Genomic DNA, 24,621 nt, shown 5'->3' with positions numbered 1-24,621 from the left:
CCCAAAGGCAGAATTGAGTGGCAAGTGTGGAGAGTGCGCCAGCAGTAGGTGCTGGAATTAGACTCTCTCCCATCTCAGGACAGAAACAGGAGAGTAGCTGAAGCCAAGGTTTCTCCCAGGCACCAAGACTTGCAGCCAGAGACAGCTTTGTGACCTGGAACCAGTCTATGTATGCTATTGCCGGATGCCCCAGCCTGCTCCCTTGGTCAGTTGGGGGACAGTGGCCTACCAGCTGAGGAGCAAGAGGGAGGTGGAACCCACTCCCCTGGAGATCTAACCTCAAGCACAGTCTACCCTTAAAGAAGTGAGAAGCACAGCCCATCAAAGTCCCCAATGAGTCAAAGAAAATGTGAGTGTGGTGTCCGCTGCTAAAGGGAGCACCCTTTAGCAGCGGACACCACCAAAGCCTGGAAATGGACCTGGAGAGGGGATAATATATAATCCTCCACCAACTTCCTCAGTCCACTGTTGTGGACTCAGCAGTGGCTCTTTCTGTTGGGGCTCAGGGAGCATAGGCTGAGAGAAACCACCTCTCAGGCTTTTCTAGTGAATCCATCCCCAGTGAAGACAAATGCACACTGGGAGGTGGTGCTTTTCACGATTCTCCCTTGCCTCTGTCCCTGCCCCTAACTGCCGGCTCTTACTCTTAAGCCACTTACTAGACTGCAGCCTGAATTTCATCACCAAACAAAAATTACATTGCTACAATAAGCAATGTGTGAGAAGCCATAGCACGAAACTGTATGCAACCATGGAACTCATACAGAGCCTTAGTGCCCTGAAAGCTCCCAGAAATGAAGCAGTTGCTTAACACAATATATACCACTGTCATACCACAAGGGGAAAAAAGAATTAAAAAATCAAGAAACCTTATCCAAACCTATCCAAATGATAGACACACACACACACACATTATATATATATATAAGGAATGCTGGCTCTCTCAGATGAGAGGGAACCAGTGCAAGAAGCACTGCAATAAAAAATCCAGAGTGTTCTGTCACCTCCAAGAGACCCCACTAGCTCCCAAGCAATGGATCTGAGCCAGAATGAAATGTCTGAAATGACAAACATAGAATTCAGGACATGGATGGCAAAGACCAATACCCAACAACATCATGAGCAAGTTGAATTCCAATACAAAGAAGCCAGAAAAACAATCCAAGATTTGAAAGACAATATGGCTATATTAAGAAAAAATGAAACAGGGCTCTGGAATTGAAAAATTCACTGCAGGAATTTCAAAATATAGTAGGAAGCTTTAACAACAGACTAGACCAAGCATAATAAAGTGTTTCAGAACTCTAAGATAGGTCCTTTGAATCAACCCAAATTTGTTTGTTAGAATCAACAAAAAGAAAGAAAAAAGAATTTTAAAAAATGAACTAAGCCTTCAAGAAATACGGGATTATGTAATGTGACCAAATACATGACTTTTTAGCATTCTCAAGAGAGAAGAGACAATAAGCAACCTGGAAAATATATTTGAGGACATAATTCAGGAAAATTTCCCCAATCTTGCTAGAGAGGTCAACAGGCAGATACAAGAAATCTAGGGAATTCCTGTGAAATACTATACAACAGGGGTTCCCAACTCCTGGGGCCATGACTGGTACCAGTCCCTGGCCTGTTGAAAACTGGGCCATACAGCAGGAGATGAGCAGGAGGTGAACAAGCACTGCCACCGGAGCTCCGCCTCCTGTCAGATCAGCAGTGGCATTAGATTCTCATAGGAGTGTGAACTCCATTGTGAGCTGTGCATGTGAGGAATCTAGGTTGCACACTCCTTATGAGATGGAACAGTTTCATCCTGAAATCATCCCTGCCACCCCAGTTAATGGAAAAACTGTCTTCCACAAAACTGGTCCCTGGTGCCGAAAAGGTTACAAGACAACCATTTCCAAGGCACATAGTCATCAGACTATCCAAGGTCAATGTGAAAGAAAAAAATCTTAAAGGCAGCTAGATAAAAAGGGTCATATTACCTATAAAGGGTAATACTATAATATTACCCTTTCATAGTATTAATGTGAAAACCATCAGACTAAGAACAGACTTCTCAGCAGAAACCCTGCCAGCCAGAAGAGATTGGGGACCATTTTTGGCATTCTTGAAGAAAAGACATACTAGCCAAGAATTTCATTTCCTGCCAAAGAAAGCTTCATAAACAAAGGAGAAATAAAGTCTTTCCCAGAGAAGCAATTGCTAAGGGGATTCATCACTACCAGACCAGTCCTACAAAAAAATGCTTAAGGGAGTTCTAAACATGGAAACAAATGTGTATTTGTCTGTTTTCACGCTTCTGATAAATACATAACCGAGACTGGGCAATTTACAAAAGAAAGAGGTTTAATGCACTTATAGTTCCACATGGGGAGGCCTCACAATCATGGCAAAAGGCAAAGAGAAGCAAGTCACATCTTACACGGATGGTAGCAGGCAAAGAGAGAGGGCTTGTGCAGGGAGATTCCTCTTTATAAACCCATCAGATCTCATGAGACTTATTCACTATCATGAGAACAGCAAGGGAAAGACCTGCCCCTACGATTCAATTACCTCCCTCCAGATCCTTCCCACAACACAAGGGAATTCAAGATGAGATCTGGGTGGGGACACAGCCAAACCATATCAGAATGATACTTGCTACCACAAAAGTACGTGTAAGCACATAGCCCATAGCCCCTATAAAGCAATGACAGAATTGAGACTAGCCAATAACACTACAACAGGAACAGAATCTCACAAAGCAACATTAACCTTGAGCGTCAATAGTCTAAATGCTCCACTTAAAATAAATAGAGTGGCAAATTGGATTAAAAAAACAAGACTCATCCTTTTGCTATCTTCAAGAGACCCATCTAATATGTAATGACACCCACAGACTCAATGTAAAGAGATGGCAAAAGATCTACTGCACAAATGGAAAACATAAGACAGCAGGGAGTTGCTAGTCTTATATCACATAAAATGGGCTTCAAACCAACAAAAGTAGAAAAGGACAAAGAACAGTATTACATAATTATAAAGGTATTCAACTCAACAAGAACACTTAACTATCCCAAAGCATTCAGATTTATAATACTATTATTTCTAGACCCAAGAAATGACTTTGACAGCCATGAAATAATAGTGGGGGACTTCAATAGCCCACTGACAGCAATAGACAGATAATCAATGCAGAAAAATAAAGAAATTCTGGACTTAAATTTGGTACTCGACCAATCAGACTTAATAGACATCTACAGAATACTCTACCCAACAACCACATAGTATACATTCTTCTCATCTGCACATAGAACATACTGTAAGACTGACCATGTGCTTGGTCATACAGCAAGTCTCAATAAATTCAAAAAAATCAAAATCATAATAAAAAATCAAAATGGAATAAAAATAGAAATCAATTCCAAAGGAACTCTTAAAACTACCCAAATACATGGAAACTAAACAACTTGCTCCTGAATGACTTTTAGGTAAACAACAAAATTAAGGCAAAAATTTTAAAAAATTCTTTGAAACAAATGAAGATAGAGACACGACATACTAAAACCTCTGGGATGCATCAAAAGCAGTGTTAAGAGGAAAGTTTATAGTTCTAAATGCCTGTATCAAGAAGATAGAAAGATCTGAAATTAACAGCCGAAGATCAGAGCTAAAGGAACTAGGAAAAAACAAACTAAATCCAAAGCTAGCAGAAGAAAAGACACAGCAAAAATCAGGGCAGAACTAAATGAAACAGAGCAAAAATACTGATTCTTCCAGTTCATAAGCATGGAATGCTTTTCTGTTTGTGTTGTCTATGATTTATTTAAGTAGTATTTAATAGTTCTTCTCGCAGAGGTCTTTTACCTGCTTGGTTAGATGTATTCCTAGGTATTTTATTTTTGTGTGTGTGGCTACTGTAAATGAAATTGCATTTCTCTATGGTACTCTCTATGATCAAGTACCATAGAGAGGATCAACAAAACAAAAGGTTCGTTCTTCGAAAAGGATAAACAAGATCGATAGACCACTAGCTAGATTAACAAAGGAGAGAGAAGCTCCAAATAAGCACAACCAGAAGTGACAAAGGCAATACCACAACCAATCCCACAGAAATATAAAAGATCCTCAGAGACTATTATGAACATCTCTATGTACACAAACTAGAAAACCTAGAAGAAATTGATAAATTTCTGGAAACACATAACCTCCCAGGATTGAATCAGGAAGAAAAAGAAATCCTGAACAAACCAATAGTGAGTAATGGAATTGAATCAGTAATAAAAAACCTGCCAACCAACAAAAGCCCTGGACCAGATGGATTCACAGCCAAATTCTACCAGATGTACAAAGAAAAGCTGGTACCAGTCCTACTGAAACTATTTTTAAAAATTTGAGGAGGAGGGACTCCTCCTTAACTCATTCTACTAAATTGGCATCATTATGATACCAAAATCTGGCAAAGACACAGCAAAAAAAGAAAACTACAGATCAATACCCTGATGAACATAGATGCAAAAATCCTCAGCAAAATACTAGGAAACTAAATCCAGCAGCACATCAAAAAGTTAATTCACTGTGATCAAGTGGGCTTTATTCCTGGGATGCAAGGATGGTTCAACATGTGCAAATCAAAAAATGTAATTCACCATATAAACAGAATGAAAAACAAAAACCATGTAATCATCTCAATAGATGCAGAAAAAGTAGTCAATATAATCCAAAACCTCTTTATAATGAAAACCCTCAACAAACTGGGAATTGAAGGAACACACCTCAAAATAATAAAAGCCATCTATGACAGACACACAGCCAACATCCTACTGAATGGACAAGAGGTGGAAACATTCCCCCTAAGAACTAGAACAAAACAAAGATGTTCACTCTCATCACTCCTATTCAACATAGTAATGGAAGTTCTAATCAAAGTAATCAGACAAGAGAAAGAAACAAAGAGTATCCAAATAGGAAAGGAAGAAGTTAAACTATCTCTTTGCTGATGACATTATTCTATATCTAAAAAACCCTAAAGACCAAAAGTCTCCTAGATTTGATGACTTCAGGAAACTCTCAGGATACAAAATCAACATACAAAACTCAGTAGCATTTCTATATACCAATAATGTGCAAACTGAGAGCCAAATCAAGAATGCAATTTCATTTATAGTAGCCACACACACAAAAATAAAATACCTAGGAATACATCTAACCAAGCAGGTAAAAGACCTCTATAAGAAGAACTACTTAAATAAATCATAGACAACATAAACAGAAAAGCATTCCATGCTTATGAACTGGAAGAATCAGTATCATTAAAATGTGCATCCTTCCCAAGGCAATATACAGATTCAACACTATTCCTATCAAGTTACCAATGTCATTTTTTTTTTCACAGAATTAGAAAAAACTGCTCTAAAATTCATATGGAACCAAAAAAAACAGCCCAAATAGCCAAAGCAATCCTGCACAAAAAGAATAAATCTGGAGGCAATCACATTATCCAACTTCAAAGTACACTATGAGGTTACAGTAACCAAAACAGCATGGTACTGGTACAAAACCAAACACACCAATGGAACAGAATAGAAACTCTGAAATGAAGCCACACACCTAAAACTAACTGGTCTTTGACAAAGTCAACAAAAACAAACAATAGGGAAAGAATACCCTATTTAATAAATGATATGAGAAAATTGGCTAACTATATGCAGAAGAATGAAACTGGACCCCTACCTCTCACCATATACAAAAAATAACTCAAGATGAATTAAAGATTTAAATGTAAGACCTTAAACTATAAAAATCCTAGAAGAAAATCTAGAAAATACCCTCTTAGATATTGACCTAGGCAAATAATTTATGCTAAGCCCTCAAAAGCAAATGCAACAAAATTAAAAATTGACAATTGGGGTCTAATTAAATGAAAGAGTTTCTGCACAGCAAAAGAAACTACGAACAGTATAAACAGACAACCTACTGGATGGGAGAAAATATTTGCAAACTATGCATCTAATAAAGAACTAATATCCAGAATCTATGAGGAACTTAAATCAACAAGCGAAAACCAAATAACTTCATTAAAAAGTGGGCAAAGGACATGAACAGATGCTTCTCAAAGGAAGACATCCAAGTGGCCAAGAAACATGAAAAAATGTTCAACATCACTAATCATCAAAGAAATGCAAACCAAAACCACAAAGAATACCATCTCACACCAGTCAGTATGGTTATTGTTAAAAAAAAAAAAGTCACAAAATAACAGATGGTGAGGTTGGGGAGAAAAGGGAACGCTTACACACTGTTGGTGGGAATGCCAATTAGTTTAGCCCCTGAGGAAAACAGCTTGGAAAGTCTCAAAGAACTAAAAATAGAATTACCATTCCACCCAGAAATCCCTTTACTAGTTATAAATCCAAAGGAAAATAAATTGTTCTACCAAAAAAGACACCTGCACTCATATGTTTATCACAGCACCATTCACAATAGCAAAGACATAGAATCAACCCAGGTGCCCATCAACAGTAGATTGGATAAAGAAACTATGGTACATATACACCTGGAATACTACAGAGCCATTAAAAAGAACAAAATCATGGCCTTTGCAGCAACATAAATGCAGCTGAAGTCCATTATCCTAAGTGAATTAATACACAAACAGAAAACTATATACCCCATGTTCTCACTGATAAGTAGTAGCTCAACATTGAGTACACATGGACACAAAGATAGGAACAATAAATACTTGGGATTCCAAAACTGGGGGTGGGGGTACGGAAGGGTCCAAAACTGGGCAGGGGGTAACGGTGGTGGGTGAAAGGGTTAAAAAACTATCTACCACTGGGTAGTATGTTCACTACTTGGATAGTGGGATCACCAGAAACCAAAACCTCAGCATCATGTAACATACCCATGTAACAAACCTGCACACATACCCCCAGATTCTAAAATTTAATAAAACAAACAACGGCAAAAAGAGTATGGGCTTGACGACTGCCAGGCTTGAGCTGCAATTCTAACTCCAATTAGCTTAATGGATCGGGGCAAATTATTTAACCTATCTTGGCCTCAGTACCTAAGTGGGATACATGTAAAGGCGTTAGCACACACTTGGCAGATGAGACAATAAATTGGGATGGTTATTATATTTTATGCTGGCACCAGTGATATCTGCAGAGGCTCAGAGACCTCCACAATCAGGGCCCGGGGGAGAGAAAAAAAGGGGAATGGGCTATGAAATATATAGGAAAAGCTTCAGAAGGACAAAGAAGGAAAGATGTCTCTTTTAGCCAAGGCTTTAAGAATATACAGCAATAGGCCAGCTGTGATGGCTCATGCCTGTAATCCCAGGACTTTGGGAGGTCAAAGTGGGTGGATCACTTGCGGTCAGGAGTTCAAGACCAGCCTGGCCGAGATGGTGAAACCCTGTCTCCACTAAAAATACAAAAAATTAGCCGGGCGTGGTGGTGGGCGCCTGTAATCCCAGCTACTCGGGAGGCTGAGGCAGGAGAATTGCTTGAACCCAGGAGGTGGAGGTTGCAGTGAGCCAAGATTGTGCCACTGCACTCCAGCCTGGGCAACAGAGGGAGACTCTGTCTCAGAAAAGAAGAAGAACAAAAGAATATATAGCAGTAATAAGATGGAGGGACATGCCCAATACTGGTTGGCAGATTTGTATATTTTTGTTGGTTGGTTAGTTGGTTGGTTGGTTGACGGATTGACTCATTGAATTATTGAACATTTGCTTTGTACCAAGCTCTAAAAGAGCTGATCAAGACAGAGAAGTGTGGCCAGGTAGGGTGGCTCATGCCTGTAATCCCAGCACTTTGGGAGGAATACCTGAGGTCAGGAGTTTGAGACCAGCCTGGCCAACATGGGGAAACCCCGTCTCTACTAAAAATACAAAATTAGCTGGGCACAGTGGCGCATGCCTGTAATTCCAGCTACTCAGAAGACTGAGTTGGGAGAATCACTTGAAACCGGGAGGCAGAGGTTGCAGTGAGCCAAGATCATGCCATTGCACTCCAGCCTGGGCAACAAGAGCAAGATTCCATCTCGGGAAAAAAAAAAGTTAACTGGAAATACAATGAGAACTACAAAGAGGTGATTGCTGCTAATTGAATTAAAAGACAAGGGGCTTCATCTAGACTAGAGAGATTAAAGAGAAGCTATATGGAGCAGGGTCCCATTATACATTCAAAATTTCAATCTAGAAATCTAAGTTAAGCACAGGCAGGGTAAGGACCATTAAGTAACATTAGTAAGAAGTAAACTGCCAACAACAAGGTTTGCAGAGAGATAAACCAAAACAGCGTGGACCTCTGATATATATTATACCAGATACGGTCTGCGTGGACATTTGGTCTGGGATAGATTCTATATGTGAGCTCATATGCAGGTATTCAAATCCCCCTTGGAAATAGAGGAGAACTAACATTTCTTTTTATTCATCTAACATCTTATAAGGTAATTATTGTTATCAGAGGAGAGGCAGCCTGGGTTCAAATCCTGACTCTGCTTACCAAAAGCAAAGGCTACAATAAAAACCTCCATAACTTACTGTCAAAATTTATAAGGACATGCTCAAAACCACAGGGCACATTTTCAAGAGTAGAAGGAACACTTAAATAGGAAAAAGGAAGCCCAAACAACATGGCAGATAAGTTAGAAATGTGAAATTTGACTGGGCCAAAGAAAGAATGAGAAAGTAACTTGCAAGGAGGAACTTTGAAGCTAGTTAGAAAACATCCTTTGACAGCCTTCTAACATTAGCACAAGCGAAACGCATTTTGAAAATATGACTGGCTATTCACTAGAAAATGAGTGGGCCACTGGGCATTTGTAAGAGGTGGGAGGGGAGCTGAGTTGAGGAAGATGTTTAGAAATTGGGGAGACCCTGCCAGTAATCTCTTTTTGGGACTTTACTGAGGACCAGGTGAAACAGATTCCCACTGCTAGAGTATATTTTGGCTTCTTGATGTTTCAGAGGCAAGACCTGTTTGCTCCACAGGTCAGTGATCATTTGAGCTGGAAGAGATACTAAAGAACATCTAGACCATGCTTCCTAAATGTGCTCTGTAAAACACTAGCTCTGGTGGATTTTAACAGGTATTTCATAATAGATAATACTTACAGATATAATTCAAAATTTTAGGGAACACATGAATGAGAAATCTTGGGTTACACATCTAAGACAGTAAGAAGTCAACTTGCTCGCTTGAGGATGAACTTCTGATCTAGGATCCATGAGCACTACCCTTATTATGCTTCAATTACATACACCTAAGAAATTATTATTAAGGATGCTACTCTCCTCCAAAAGACTGCACTAACCTTATATTCTTCTAAACTAGGCCAGATCTTTTCTAATTTGTGGTAAACACTGTATGTAATAGTACATCAAGTAACTTGATGAGTATTAAAAGATAAATTACAACTTTCCTCCTCCTTCCTCTCTTCCATGCCTGACTCTACCATTCCCTCCAGTCATTCTGTTATAGGAGGAATCAGATCCATTTTGAATCCAACAGAGCCATTCTTCACCAGACCTCACTGATGAACCACCTGGATCTCTGGGGCTACTTGAGGGGGTCAGCCTCAAATTTTAGAATTTTCTGTTCAAGAGATTTCTAGATGTTAAAATTCAGCCTATTACTTCTTTTAAAAAACTTTTAGCACCTAATGGGACCTAAGTCCCAGAAAAGCTAAGTAATACATTTGATGATTTTATTGTCATCATCCTTATCATTATCAGCATCTTCTTTATCATAACGATAGCCATACAAACATTAAGAATTTGCTATGTCAAAGAATGCTGCTGAGGCCTCTATTTCATACCTGAATAAAGTAGGGCCTAGAGAGGTTAGGTAACTGGCCTGAGGTCACTAAATAGGGCCAGGATTTGAATTCAAATACTCTGACTGCAGGATCCACATTTTAAACCACCAATCTAGTACCTCCACATGATTATTCTACCAGCCAAACCGTTATGGTTCCTATTCTTCTTTGCTCTGCTGCCCCCATTGCTATGAATAATGGAAGGGAAGTAACACAGCTGTATACTACCACATGTGAGGCAATGTGCCTGGCACTTTCTCACTCTTTCCCATCACTACCATTTGGGGTAGGCAGTGTAGATCCACGGAAGACGACAAGGTGTACTTGTTCAATGCCCACCCATCCTGACCCCCTGCCCCAGCTAGCAAATGGCAGAGCCTGGATGTGAAGATCTAGCTTTAAAGCCCACGTTCATTCCAGAACTTCATTAAACTTCACTAAAACTTCCTTAAAAATAGCCAGACATAGCCTGACAGACTACAGTTTAAGCTAATTCATACATAATGAAGCATGGAGCACTTTTATTATCTTCCACCTCCAGCATCAAGATGGGGTTCTGCTAAATGTTTCTTGGGGTACACCTGAGGACTCATGAAAGACTGCACAGGTCCCTAACATCACTCACTGATCCTCTTTAGGAAAACGGAAATTGATTTTCATTTACGGTTTGTTGTTCTGAAAGAATTATGGTCATGTCACTCACATCATCTCTCCCCCTCCCCCGACTCCTAATTCCAACACCATGATTTTATTATCTTTTTGGCTTGACAGACTAATAGATGATTTTAATTTCACAGAAGCCCACATATGGAGGGATGACAAGGAAAATATGGGCTATGCAGAGATCATTTTTAAAACTCAGGCTATGATGATTCAGGGGGGAAGTGGATGACATTTTTAAGTACCTAGCTTTAAGGTCTTTCTTTCCATCTTACCAACCTTCCACAGGAATTTGTTCAGGGAGAAAAATTGAAAAGCTTTCCATTGCCACTTATGAGCAGAGCTTTCTCCAAGCATTCAATGCTTTCATCTTCTCTTCTCCAGAATAAAATGCTCTTTGGTTAAAGTGGGCTAGAAATGTACATATGGTATTCAAGACAGTTCACTATGGCAACCTCAGTTTTAGAAAACAGGCATTAGGAGGGCTCAGCTTTGAAAACATCAGTAACTATAGTCCCAAGCTCCCTCCCAAACTCACTAAGTTGGGGCTTTAACCAAACTAAAAAAAAAAAAAAAAAAAAAATCATCCTGGAACAAATTAATATAAACAAACACTGCACAAAACAAACTCAATACACAACAATATTGGCTTTAAAAATAAAGCCCTACACACAGAATGAGAACCGCCCTCCCAATTACCTACATGCCAATTATCCCATGCACTGACTGCTGTTAATTACCTAATTGCTTGTCTGCAGTACATCATTTAATTGTGGTACATTGCTTCTACTGTCCTAATGATCAGAAGGAGAATGTAATTCCCTAGGACCTGGGGAGTGAAACCTTACCTCAGATTGAAAGGAAAGTACAGCCCAAGCGAAACATTGAGTAAAGAAATAAGGCTGGTTATAAACCAAGGGCAACAAAGTGTGAATTCAGAACCTCCAAGACTGGAGGTGGAAGTAGGGGATGGGCAGTGGGGAGGAGAAAGGGAAAAATATGTACTGAGTGGTTCCTACAGGTACTGTGTCACTTTTTCTTTTCGTTTGTTTTACTGTATGTAAACTTCTCAATAAACCTAATTAGGGCAGCCATAAAAAAAGAATGAGTTTGTGTCCTTTGCAGGGACATGGATGAAGCTGGAAACCATCATCCTCAGCAGACTAACACAGGAACAGAAAACCAAACACCAAATGTTCTCACTCATAAGTGGGAGTTGAACAATGAGAACACATGGACACAGAGAAGGGAACATCACATACTGGGGCCTGTCGGGGGGTGGGGGCCAAGGGGAGGGAGAGCATTTGGACAAAAACCTAATGCACATGGCGTTTAAAACCTAGATGATGGGTCGTAGGTGCAGCGAACCACCATGGCACATGTATATACCTAGGTAACAAACCTGCACGTTCCACACATGTATTTCAGAACTTAAAATAAATACACAAAATGTAAAAAACCTAATTAGGAAGGACTTGTACTGCCCCTTCTCACAGACAAGGAAACTGAGGCTCTGAATAGTTAAGTAACTTGCCCAAAGGCACATAGCTGGTCAGCAGTCAAATCAGTATTCAAACCTAGTCCTTAGACTCAAAGCACTGCCCTTTCTAGGGAGTTACTAGCAGCACGGTTGGGTTAACCCGCTGCCTCACCAAAGCGAAACATGTCATGCTTCCCACACCCAGCACACCCAGCTACCTGCTGTGTCCCTGTCACTATGGGGGGAAATTTGTCACATCTCCCAACCAGGGGTATTACTGTGGTTTTACCATACATGTTTCTGAGTGTACTGGTGGTGGCAAAGGCCACTGGAGAAAGATACTTAGGAGACAACCCAAGCCTCCCCTGAAAAGTTAACAGAGTAGAATGCAGAAGCCAAAGAATACCAATACGGGAACAGCTGAGAGCCACACTTCACTGAGGCTGCCACAGAATGTGATACTGCTTAGCCAGAAGAGCACATGCCAGGTTTGGAATCTGCCACTTACTAACCAGGCAACCTTGGAAAAGGGGTTTTCTTCCTCACAGGGTTCTAGTTTATTCAATTGAGAAATAGGAATGATACGGTAATGTCATGAGGCTGTTCCAAAGATGTAATAAGCTGACATACACATACTGATACAGTGACGTAGCTTGCACAATATCTGGAGTTGGTAATAACTTACTGTTTATAGTCTGCAAAGCTCTGATTACAGATACAAGATGAAACCAGGCCTGGAGGAAAATGCACGTAGACCTGGCACCCTAGAGAGCCAAGGATTTGATGAGGAAGGCTCTAATTCCCCTTCTTTTCATGAATAGCCACAAACCACCTCCCTCAGAAGAAACAACAATGCTATGCTTTTCTTTTGTGCTTCCCTCTATACTCCCTGTTAACTGACCTAAGATCTCAAAATAGCCTGATTTTTCCCTCCAAGAATGGAACTGGCCAAAACGGTGAGCAATTGCTGACCTCTTCACTGGCAAGAGCTGGAGAGGCAGCAAGGCCAGCAATGGATTCCACTTCTCAGAGTGACTGATCCCTCCTTTGCTGGAAGAGGTGCAGAGAACCTATGGATGACACCTACCCCACAGAACATTGTGCAGGGCAAGAACCCTGCGTGAACAAAGGCAGAGGAACTGCCTTCTTTTTACTTTTCAAAAGGCACAGGATAATAAAGAATAGGGTATCAATCAAGTGGACGGAACAGAATAACAATAACACACAAATGAATTGAGCACTCGCTATGTAGCTTTGCACTCATGTGAGTTTTGCAAATATTATCTTATTCAATGCTTGCAACTACCCTACAAGTTAGACATTTTCATCATTCCCATTTTACAGAAAAGGAAAGTTTTTTAGCTTATCCAGAATTATAGAAGCAATAAGTGGCAGAAGCAGGACCCAGACCAAAGTCTCACCTGGCTCACCTCACAAGCAAGAAAAACTAAAGGTCAAAATGCTGGATTTGCCTCCAGGTTCTGCCTCTTTCATCCTTGTCTGTGCCCTCATGTGGCTTTGGAGGAAATGGAGGAAATCAACAGTTTCTTTCTGATTTGGGTTCCAAGAGCAGAGCTGAGAGCTAGGTGATGTTCATACCCTTGGATTTAGGGGAAAAGGGATGTGGCTTAGAATACAGAGGCTAGAGTAGGACAGGAAGCTGTGATCAGGAAGGCTTTAGTCCAAGGTGTCACTTCTGGCTCCAATTCTTTCATTACCAACCCAGCTCTGTGACCTTTCTATAAGATGTGAAATGAGGATGTTAGGGAAGTAGGGAAGAGATTGAATGGTTACCAAGTCATCTTCCAGCTCAGAGTCTTTACTGCACATTGGAGAAGATCTGCAAGATCAAGCAACTCCCCAGACAGACGTCAAAGGCACTCTGTTGTCAAGAATCTTAGCAAATAAAACACTTAATTTTGCCAAGATAGAAACAGCTACAACAATACACTTCACTTTACCAGGAAAAAAAATAGCTACAAGAATAATTCATGCATGTAATGTTCTTGTCTTCCATGCCCTACGTAACTACAAATTAATTCTCAGAAGGACACAAGAGACTACAATGGCAATACCAAAATGACAAGCCTCTTTTTTTTTCCCCCATAAAAGAATGGCTACCTCTTTACACAAAGGCTTTCACTAAAATTCCTTTGGATCCATACCAGACTCATACATAGTCACTCAGAGCTGGAAGGAAATTTGAAGGTCAGTTAGTCTGACTCTCCAACAGTTGCCTAAGTCCCTTCCACAATGTTTCTGAGTATGGGTACCTAGGAGATGCCTAAGTACCCTCATAATAACGAACTTGATACACTCAAAGCAGCCTATTTCATTTTTTTGGGAGTTCTGATATTTTTTCAAAAGACTTTTTATACTGTGCCAAAATCTGTCTATAATTTTGGTTCTTCCTCTGTACCCTGTGGCTATAAAAACTCCTCCACAACAGCCCTTCAAAAATGTAGCCCTTGAGTCTTCTCTTCTGCAGAGCTATCACTCTGTACTTATAGAAAAAATCTGACCACTGAGGTGTCATTGTTTTTGTTGTCATTCTTGTGTTTTTTTTAAAGACAGATTTACTTGAGCCACAATTATTCCAAGAAGATTACTCCTCCAAATAACCCAAACTGCGTATTTTTTCAACCCATATTATCAGCAACACTGAAAGCTGATTATAATCAACTTGCTTTCACAGAAAGAAGGAATACATCAAAAAATAGACTATAAGAGAATCCACTTGGCTAAATGTATCACCAGCAAGCATCCTATGTTCCCAACCAACAGATCAACCAGGAAGAACATTGGATGCACATTTCTCCACCACCGCCCACCCTCCACTAGAATTTAAATGGCTGGGTTTCAAACCACAGAACTATAAAAACCATCTCGCCACAATCTTGCATTTTATAATGTGGAAGTTGAGGCCCAGAGATCCCATCTGTTTCTCCTTGCCATCCTCAAACTTTTATTAATTCTAGGCACCCCACACTTGGTTATGCACTGAGGATACTAAGGCACCAAGCCCTTGCCTTCACAGGTCTCTGTGCAGGGACCCACAAGATAGTCCAAGGGATTTAAAACAGGTTGAGGAATATTGCTGGGGTAGCCCAGTGACAGGCATTGGAACCTTGTACAAAGGACTTAGAAGACAAAGGGTTGTTTCCTTTCTCCAGACTTTGTGCAAATTGCCCCTCCCAGTAGATCATCGGTCCCTTCTGTTTGGCAAACTCGTTCTTTGGACTCAGCTCAGGTATCACCCCTGACAATTAATCCTTGACTCCCGTTAGCTATCCGCCTCCTTTATGCTCCCATAATACCTTGTTCAAATCACAATCACTGTACTTACCATCTTCTACGCAATTATCTTTCTTGTGTTAACTTTTCTGTTAGACTTTAGGTTCCTGGAGATAGGGAACTGAGTATCATTGCGTTTTATAAGTCTAGTCTAGTTCAGTTGGTACAGTACTGGGTTTGATGAATAAAAAAGTAAACATTTCAGCAGTTTTTAGGGCTAACAGGGGTTTGTCGCATACAGAAAAGAATTCCAGGTTGGAAAAGCAGCAGGCAGAGACACAGCACTCTGAAGGGGTGTCATGTGCTTGGAGAATTGTGTGGAATTCTCATGGTGGCAATTCAGGGTGGGAAGGGTGGGCATAGAGAGAAGTTGAGGTCAGGGCTCAGGGGTTAAGTTTGGGCCAGATGTGGACAACCACATACACCATGCTGAAATGTACAGATATTATCCTTTCATCAGGTGGGAGAGTGACAGATCAGATTTTTAAGGTTAGTCAAGCAGCCATAAGAAGGAAGCACTCCATTGAGGGCAGACATGAGGCAGGAAGGTGAATTTGGAGCCCACTGCATGATCTAGCTAGGGCATGAGGAAGGTTTTTAATGAAGAGCTTTGTGTCCTGAGAATTCTGTGGGGGCCTTGAGGATGAAGGCAAAGTACTGACTTAGATTTGAGAGCTTAGATAGAACCAACAGGATCTGATGAGTAACACGAGGCTTCAGAGAGGGAAAAGCAGCATCAACATTTGATGCCAGGGTTTCCCAGGACAAATCAGACAATGTAAATAGGAACCATGAGACAAGAAGCAGGTTCGGGGAAAGATTATGAAGTCATTTTAGGAAAGATTCCTATGAGAACCTTTCTATATGATTTCTCCAGGTGCAGAGCTATCTTATTATTGTTTTAACCAAAAGAGTTAGAGAGATGAAGTGCAAGAAAATCCGTCGTAAAAACCCCAAAAGTATGAGACCAATACTTTAATCCTCACAGAGACAGATGGAGCAGTTCTGATGATTTGAGAGTGGAAGAAACAACTTAAGGTGAAAAATCTTCTGGTTCTTAAACCACCAATCATTTCTCAACCAGTTTAGTTGGCAGGTGCATGCAAAATATTCTTTAGACAAACAAATTCCATGTCTCTCTTATTCTCTGGACCCAACTGAGTCATTTTCATATCTGTTAAAAAATTATCATTACTAGCTGACAGGCTAATGGCTTCACACTACTCAGCAAATCCCAGTCACCGCAGAGAATTCAGTTTGCAGTAATTAAGTGGCCCCTCAGAGCCATTTTGCTGACTAGCAACCTCACGCTTTACTCATCTTTTCAAAATGCTAGGAGGTCTAGATATTGATGAGGGGGGAAAAAAAGCCACATTCCTGCCCCCAGCACACACATGAATAAATCCCTTCTGCACCAAAATGGATCCATCTTCTAATCTAGCAACATCCCCTCTCTCCTCCATTTTATAGCAAAAGCCCTGCAGAGCAAACAACAAACAGAACCTCTTTAGAACCAATTACTATACTTAAATAAACAGCAAAGGGACTTTTCTGGTCACAGTGATTATTCAAAGTGCACAGGGACTGTTCTTTGTAGAAAATAACTGAAACTTTTAGCTCACCCTCTTCCTCAGGTTGTATGTCAGAATCAGGTTCCGGGAGAAGGAATGGGAGAAGGCCGTGTAGAATTCCAGCACTTTCTGCAGGGCATCCCGCTTGATCACATGCAGATCGCAGTAGGTCAAGGCCCTCACATTGGCACAGGACTGGGCAAGGGTGGCTTCCTTCCAGAACACATCTCCAAACACGTCTCCTTTTCCTAAGGAGAGAAGGTGGTCATGAGGAACGTGTTGGCCAGGAGAGGTCTGCCCATCCAGCTGGCTTCCCTCTATTCCCCAGAATTGCTATCCATTCAGCATTCTGCAGATTGGGCTCAGAAAAGGCAAACACTATTTTAACGTGAACCTTAACAACGTGCAGTTTAAGAAATGTTTAAGTAGCAGTTAACACATGCCAAAGTTTAATCACTTTGAAATCATTTATGTCACCTTCTCGAAGGGTTTTCTTGATCATCCTATCCAAAACAGGACATACATGCCCATTATTCTGTATCACACCCCTTTTCTCCCCCATGACACTAATCATAATCTTTCATTATATTACTTGTTCACTGGTTTATTGCATGTCTTTCAACTTGATAGCTCATGTGTCTTATTCATCCACATAACACAGTGCCTGCACATGGTAGGAGCTCAACCAATATTTACAGGCAGAAGGAAAGGACGGAGGTAGACTGTGGTGGGTCTATACTAGTATGACTGAGAGGTGAATATTTAAGGGAGCATGTGGACTCTTCATCAGAAATCTAATGAGCAAGAGAGGTCTCTCTCTGGGATGATCCACATGGAAGAAGTCAGACAGAGTTCTTTCCTTACCACAGGGTGTCCACCACCCTAAGGTTTATGTTTGTATGGTGCCTCTTTCTCATCCTCTCTCCCATACCTCCTTCCAGAGCATGTTCCTTACCCTTGCTAAATGTCCTCCTGGTGGTATAAAAATATGGGCCCTATATAAATGGCATCTCCAGGATCCTCTCTATCCCTAGCATTCCACAAGAATACATTTAATAAGTCAATAGAATAATGCTATGGACTGAATGTGTGTGCCCCTCCCCCTTAATTCATATGTTAAAATCCTAACCCTCAGTGCAATGATATCAGGAAGCGAAGCCTTTGGGTGGTAATTAAGTCATGGAGGTGGAGCGTCTCATAAATGGGATTAATGTCCTTATAAAAGGGACTCCTAAGAGCTCTCCTGTGCTCTTTCTATCATGTGAGGATACAATGAGAAGTAGGCAGTCTGCAAACCAGAAGGGGGCCCTCACCAGAACCTGACAATGCTGGTCCCTGGTCTCAGACTTCCAGCTTCCAGAACTGAGAGAAATAAATTTCTGTTGTTTATAAGTTACCCAGTCTATGGTATTTTGTTATAGAAGCCCAAATTAAGACAACTACTAATCCCATATAGCCATATTCTGGGTCAAAGCTTTATCAGTCGTCTTTAACCATCTGCTTTTCACACCTAGGGATATTCTTCCTACCTTTGCCAGCAAGCAACATTTTAACATATGTCAAATGCAAAGCCTAATTCATTTCTGGCATAGCCTCTGGTTATAAATAGTTTAAAATGTTGTTTATCTTGCCTCTAAATTTTCAGCACGATAAACACAAATTTGAATCCCCAGGGAGCCAACGAGGAGTACACAGGAGGAAGGGAAAAAAATGCTACCAAGGGTGAAAAGTAATGTATTCAAGGGAGTTGTCAGCCTGTGCATCCAGATCGGCCAAGCTCCACAGCTGAAATCAAAGGACCTGTAGCTCAGTGTGTTTAACAGGCCAGCTGTTTTCCTGATTAAAGCTAAGGAGGTAATTATACTTCCAAGTACATGGATAGAACTTGACTTTACCTCAAACATCAAAAAGTGTCCATTCTAAGTATGTAAGATATCTGTGGGCACAGCCTTCCCTAAGCACCTCCAAAATGTGAGCTGAAAAACATTTATACTAGACATATTACTTCACAGTTCTCTATGTGTTTGTGGTTCTAATTTACGAAGATGGTTTTACTGAGTCAATGTGAATAGGATACATACTTGGGGTAGCTTCTAGGCAAATACGTCTTTAAAACTGTGCTACTTAGATTCCCTAACTAAGTTCTCTTTTCAAACATCTGTAACATAGGTGGCTCATTTAGGGCTGGGGTCAGTAAAAGGGAATGTTTCTCTCTGTAGGATGCTAACTGGCTTCCACGGAAATAGGCTCATTTATTGTGTACTCCCCAGTACTCAGTTCTAACCAACAAGGCTGGCCAATTCATTTGTAAATATTATATGTATTAAGCATTCTATAACCTTCCTACACTGCCCACAATGGCTTATGCACCCTTCATATTTGTGTCATCTTGTTCCTCAAGGGAATGTCCTTCCTCCCGAACATTATGGTAGGTAGTTAAAAATAGGCCCTACCTATTCTTTTCCCCGCAGTACACACATGCTGCAACTCCCATCAAGAGGTGAAGTCTAATTCCCTCCCCTTGAATCTGGACTGGCCTTAGTCACTCCCTGGCCTCAACCAATAGAATGTGGAAGAAGCGATGTTCTGGGATTTTGAGTCAAGGTCATAAGAAGCCTTGCAGCCTCCGCCTGGATCTCCGAGAACACTCATTCTTGGGACTGTCCCTCTTGGAACCCAATCAACAAGTGAGAAGCACAAGCCACACAAGGGGTCACATGTGTGTGCTGGGGCCCACAGCCCAGCTGAGCTCTCAGCTGACAGTCTCAACTGCCAGTCATGTCAAGAAGCCATCTTAGTTGTCCTGCTCAGTCCAGCCTTCAGATGACTACAGCCCCAGTCAATGCCTGACTGCACCCACATGTGGGAAGTGCAAGTGACAACCAACCAGCTGAGCTAAACAACCCACAGAATGGAAGAGACAATAATAAGTTTCTTAAGCCATTAAATGTAGGAGTGGTATGCTACACAGCAATAGAGAGCCAGAATACACAGAATCATGGAGCTTGAGACCAGTCTGGGCAACAAAGCAAGACATCGCCTTTACAAAAAAATGAAAAATAGCTGGGCATGGTGGCATGCACCTGTAGTTCCAACTACTCATGAGGCTGAGATGGGAGGATTACTTGAACCCAGGAGTCCAGGAGTTTGAGACTGCAGTGAGCTATAATTGGGCACTCCAGCCTGGGCTACAGAGCAAGACCCTGTCTCAAAAAAAATTACCTGCTAGGTTATGTAATATTCCAGCAGAACATCACAAATCATCCCAACTCTGAGCTGGCATCCCCCTCTTCCTTCCCTGAAAGAACTATACAAGACAGAGCAAGGGGTGGCTCTAAGAGGGGCAGATTTTCCTCTGGAAGCGTTTGAATATCTGTGAGAAAATGTAGAATGTATAAAACCTGCAGTCTCCTATTGGGATGAAATGTGTTATAAGCCAGCACTATTGAGAGTAGAAGTTAGTTGATCATCCTGCCTGATTTGTATTAAGATTACTTCATCTAAACAAGACCCAATACATGAGTGTTATACTTTTCAGATGAATCTGGGAGTCATTTTTCTAATTACAAAAGAAACTATTAGGTAAAACAGTAGCACTGCATGTGCATGTAATGATAAATATATCTATAAAATTTCAGTTTATAAGCAACTCTTCAGGGGCATACCTATTGCATAAAATAAGGGGCAACCATATTGTGGTTGGAATACACCATGAAATAAATGCATCTGTAGAAATGACAATATTCCCATTATGAAACATTTTCCAATCACAGGTTTTGACAGAAAAAATAAATGGAGGGTAGTTCCTAATACAAAAAGTATTTCACGGTAAGATAATCATGATTAATCTGTAGGGTCTAAGAGTCTCAGTGTTGTCAAAACTTGAGTTGATTTTCAACCCAAATTGAAAATCATATAACTTTACTTCCTGTCAAGGCAGTAGTTTTGGTATAAATTATCTGTTAGTGAGATTTAAGAATGTAATATCAGAGGACCTGTCAGATCCAAAACAAACTCAGGATTATTCTGGCAAATGCGAAATGTTTTTATGACACACATAACTTGGGAGAACTGTCAAGGGGAAGGAGACAGAACATTTGGCAAGCTGCTCATAAGTTACACACAATGCTGGAAATAATGAGTTCCCAGGTCAGGGTTGCAAATCAGAAGCCCAGACAAGCACTACACCCACATTTGTTTCTCATTTGCCAGTGTGTGAAATGATCATTCACTCAAGAACAAAAGGTACCCCAATGCACTCAGCAATCAAGCTACTGGAGGCAATCAGCCTATTGATTTATTTATTACACTGAGGCTCTGGGTGCAGAATGTTAAAACCTAATGTTCCAAGTCTCTAAAATACTAACATTCTAAGAGGACATTCTGAGCTGGGGGGAAAAAAAAGAGGGAAGTAAGGAAAGGCAGGCTAATTAAAACTCCAGGCAAACATCTCAGTAATAATTAATCCTCCTCCTCCTCCCCTCAATTATATGCAGCTGTCTTTACTGAACCTCCAATTCTGCAGTGGACTCTAAACAGCCCTATGGGGTACCAACATAGGACTGAAGAACATCCACAAAACATAGCTCGGAAGTGGGACACAGGGCTGAGGTGGCACAGGGCCAGGGAGGGGCACAGCACAGAAGAAAACCAAGTCCCTGCAGGCAATTTGGTTTAATGAAGGGCAAAGGCTAGAACAGCCAGCCACTTGAGGAAGCTGAAGGGGGGTGAGTGGGGTGAAATGGGATTACCAGGGTGAATTCAAGAGATGCTGGAACTCTGGGACCCTGGAAGGATCAATAGCCTTCCTGAGGTTAAAGAGTTGCAGGGAAGCAATTCTGATCTGAACTCTACAACTAAGTCTTGGAACCCTCGAGAGAAGGCAATGTTTATTCAAAGACAGGCTCTGAGTGAGCTTGGCAGACCTGGGAGATCAGAAAAAAATGAAATTTCTGGCTGCTTGTCTTCACTATTCCCTATTATACGCTCTTTTAAGGACAATCTCACAGTGTTATGACGTACTCCACAAAATATAATTCTAATATTAAACTCACTATCTGCTATTAAGATCATTATTTCTAGACCCAAACCAATTTAAACAAATTCATTCAGTCATTCATGCAACTTTTGCCAGGCACTGTTCTAGGGGCTGAGGTGTAACAGCAGAACAGCAGATACAGTGAGGGAAGGAGATGCAGGTGACTGTAATGTGTTAGGGCCTATAACAAGGGAGAGTCCAGGAGGTGTATCCAGCTCAAGTTCAAGGGATAAGGGAAGTCTTCCAAGATTTGATGTCTGAGTCGCAACCTGCAGGATGAGTTCAAGTTAAGCAGCATAAAGCTGAAGCATGGAGATGATTCCAGGCAGAGGGATCAGCATGAGCAATGCCTTAAGTCACAAAGATCTGCCTCTTTAGCAAAACTGAAAAGCTATGGCCAGGCGTGGTGGCTCACACCCGTAATCCCAGCACTTTGGGAGGCCAAGGTGAGTGGATCACCAGGTCAGGAGATCAAGACCATCCTAGCTAACATGGTGAAACCCTGTCTTTACTAAAAATTCAAAAAAAAAAAAAAATTAGCCGGGCATGGTGGTGGGTGCCTGTAGTCCCAGCTACTCGGGAGGCTGAGGCAGGAAAATAGCGCAAATCCGGGAGGCGGAAGTTGCAGTGAGCTGAGATCGTGCCACTGCACTCCAGTCTGGGTGACAGAGCCAGACTCTGTCTCAAAACAAAACAAACAAAAAAAACTGAAAAGCCATTTGGAAGCCTCTGAACCACCCTGTATTTTGAATTATCTGTTCCTTCATTCACCTGTAGAAATGAGAGTTATGTTTTGTAATCCTTGGAGGAAAGAGCCTGGTTTCCTCATTTGGCAGCAAACTCATCTCAGCACCTTCCACATGTACACTGAGAGTGAGAAACACCGCCTTGTTGAGTGAGTAGCTCTTTAAAGGTTTAGATCCACTACTCTGTTGGGGGCTTCTCTGGGAGGCTGAGAGAGGTGCCAGAAACATGGAGTACAGTAAGGTTTGCCCTCCTCCCCCTACCCCACTGCCTTTACTCCTCTTCCCTAGGGTATCAGGAAGTCCTTTGTCCTTATGCCATTTCAGGACAAGATGAGTTTTTTCACTCACTTCATCAGGATGATGAAATGCAGCTGCAGAGACCTGACATAGCTGAGAGAGGCTCTGAGGAAAGGGCATCCTCTCTCCTGGCCCAAGAGAAAAACTGCTTAAAAGACAGATAAAGGGAGCTGGGTTAATCTTTTCCAGGCAAGCCATAAGCAGAATGTGCGCATACTCACTGAACTAGATAGCTCAGGAAGACAATGACAAGGGCTCAGTTCTCAGACCACCTGGATTACACCACATACCAGGCCCTCTCTTCAGTTAGTGAAGCCATGACTAACACAAAAAGAGAATATGCCCAAATCTCCTTCTCCCCAGTACTGCCCTCAACATGTTTTCCAATAACTTGATCATCTGTTCTTTCAATATGAGTTTTGGGGTCAGACAAGCTGGCTGCAAGCCCAGGTTCAACCCATCGAGGGCTCGTGCTGGCCAATGCTGGACTTCTCCTACGCCCTGCCCTCCAGTCACATTGGAAGTCTTGGAGTCCCTCTAAGTTTGGCTCCTGTCTCACATTAGGGTTTTCCCCCCACTGTCCAGACACTTCACCCTACTCCTTGGCCTGGATGACGCCTGCTTATCCTTCAAAATATGCCTAAACCTCCTCTCTGATCCCTTGAGCAGAGTAGCTTCCTATTATGTATGTCCTCTCCACTCTATGTTTCCCCCTGGAAACACCCATCGTACTTGGAACTGCTGCATACCCAGCACTGTCTCTGGTACATGGCAGGCACTCAATGGTTGTTGAATGTATACGCAAATGAACAGCACTGGGCATCTTATTGAAACTCTCTCAGTCTCAGTTTACTCAACTATAAAATGTGGCTAATCATACCAACCTGCTATGATCTGAATATTTCTGTCCCCGCCCCCTCAAATTTCTATGCTAAAACCCTAACTCCCAATACAGTGGTATGTGGAGTTGAGATCTGTAGGTGGTAACTGGGTCATGAAGATGGAACCTTTATGATTAAGATGACTGCCCTGGCCGGGCACAGTGGCTCACACCTGTAATCCAAGCACTTTGCGAGGCCAAGATGGGTAGATCACTTGAGGTCAGGAGTTTGAGACTAGGCTGGCCAACGTGGTGAAACCCCGTCACTACTAAAAATGCAAAAACTAGCCAGGTGTGGCGGCAAGCACTTGTAATCCCAGCTACTCAGTAGGCTGAAGCAGGAGAATTGTTTGGACCCAGGAGGTGGAGATTGCAGTGAGTCGAGATTGTGCCATTGCATTCCAGCCTGGGCAACAACAGTGAAACTCCATCTCAAAAAAAAAAAAAGAGGGGGGTGCGCCCAAGACGGCCAAATAGGAACCGCTACAGCCTTCAGCTCCCAGTGTGAGTGACACAGAAGACAGGTGATTTCTGCATTTTCAACTGAGGTACGGGGTTCATCTCACTGGGGCATGTCAGACAGTTGGTGCTGGTCTGCGGGTGCAGCCCAACCAGAGAGAGCTGAAGCACGGCGAGGCATCGCCTCACCTGGGAAGTGCAAGGGGGAAGGGAATTCCTTTTCCTAGCCAAAGGAAAGTGAGACACACAACACCTGGAAAATCAGGTAACTCTCAACCTAATACTGCACTTTACCAAGTGTCTTAGCAAACAGCACACCAGGAGATTAGATCCCACACCTGGCCCAGAGAGTCCCATGATGACAGAGCCTCCCTCATTGC

The 24,621-nt window shown here is 41.7% G+C and overlaps 1 protein-coding gene across 2 annotated transcripts in view; it reads right to left on the bottom strand.

The window, feature by feature from the left end:
- Positions 1–24,621, bottom strand: part of KCNH1 (potassium voltage-gated channel subfamily H member 1) — a 452,115-nt gene that overhangs the window by 82,980 nt on the left and 344,514 nt on the right. For both annotated transcript variants that reach the window (XM_007988540.3, XM_007988541.3), the window contains exon 10: positions 16,873–17,069. In XM_007988540.3, the coding sequence (XP_007986731.1) occupies positions 16,873–17,069 (197 nt within the window). The remainder of the gene's footprint in view (positions 1–16,872; positions 17,070–24,621) is intronic.

Source organism: Chlorocebus sabaeus, chromosome 25 (assembly GCF_047675955.1).
Source record: "Chlorocebus sabaeus isolate Y175 chromosome 25, mChlSab1.0.hap1, whole genome shotgun sequence".
Lineage (NCBI taxonomy): Eukaryota > Metazoa > Chordata > Mammalia > Primates > Cercopithecidae > Chlorocebus > Chlorocebus sabaeus.
This window is presented reverse-complemented; position numbering and strand designations above follow the sequence as displayed.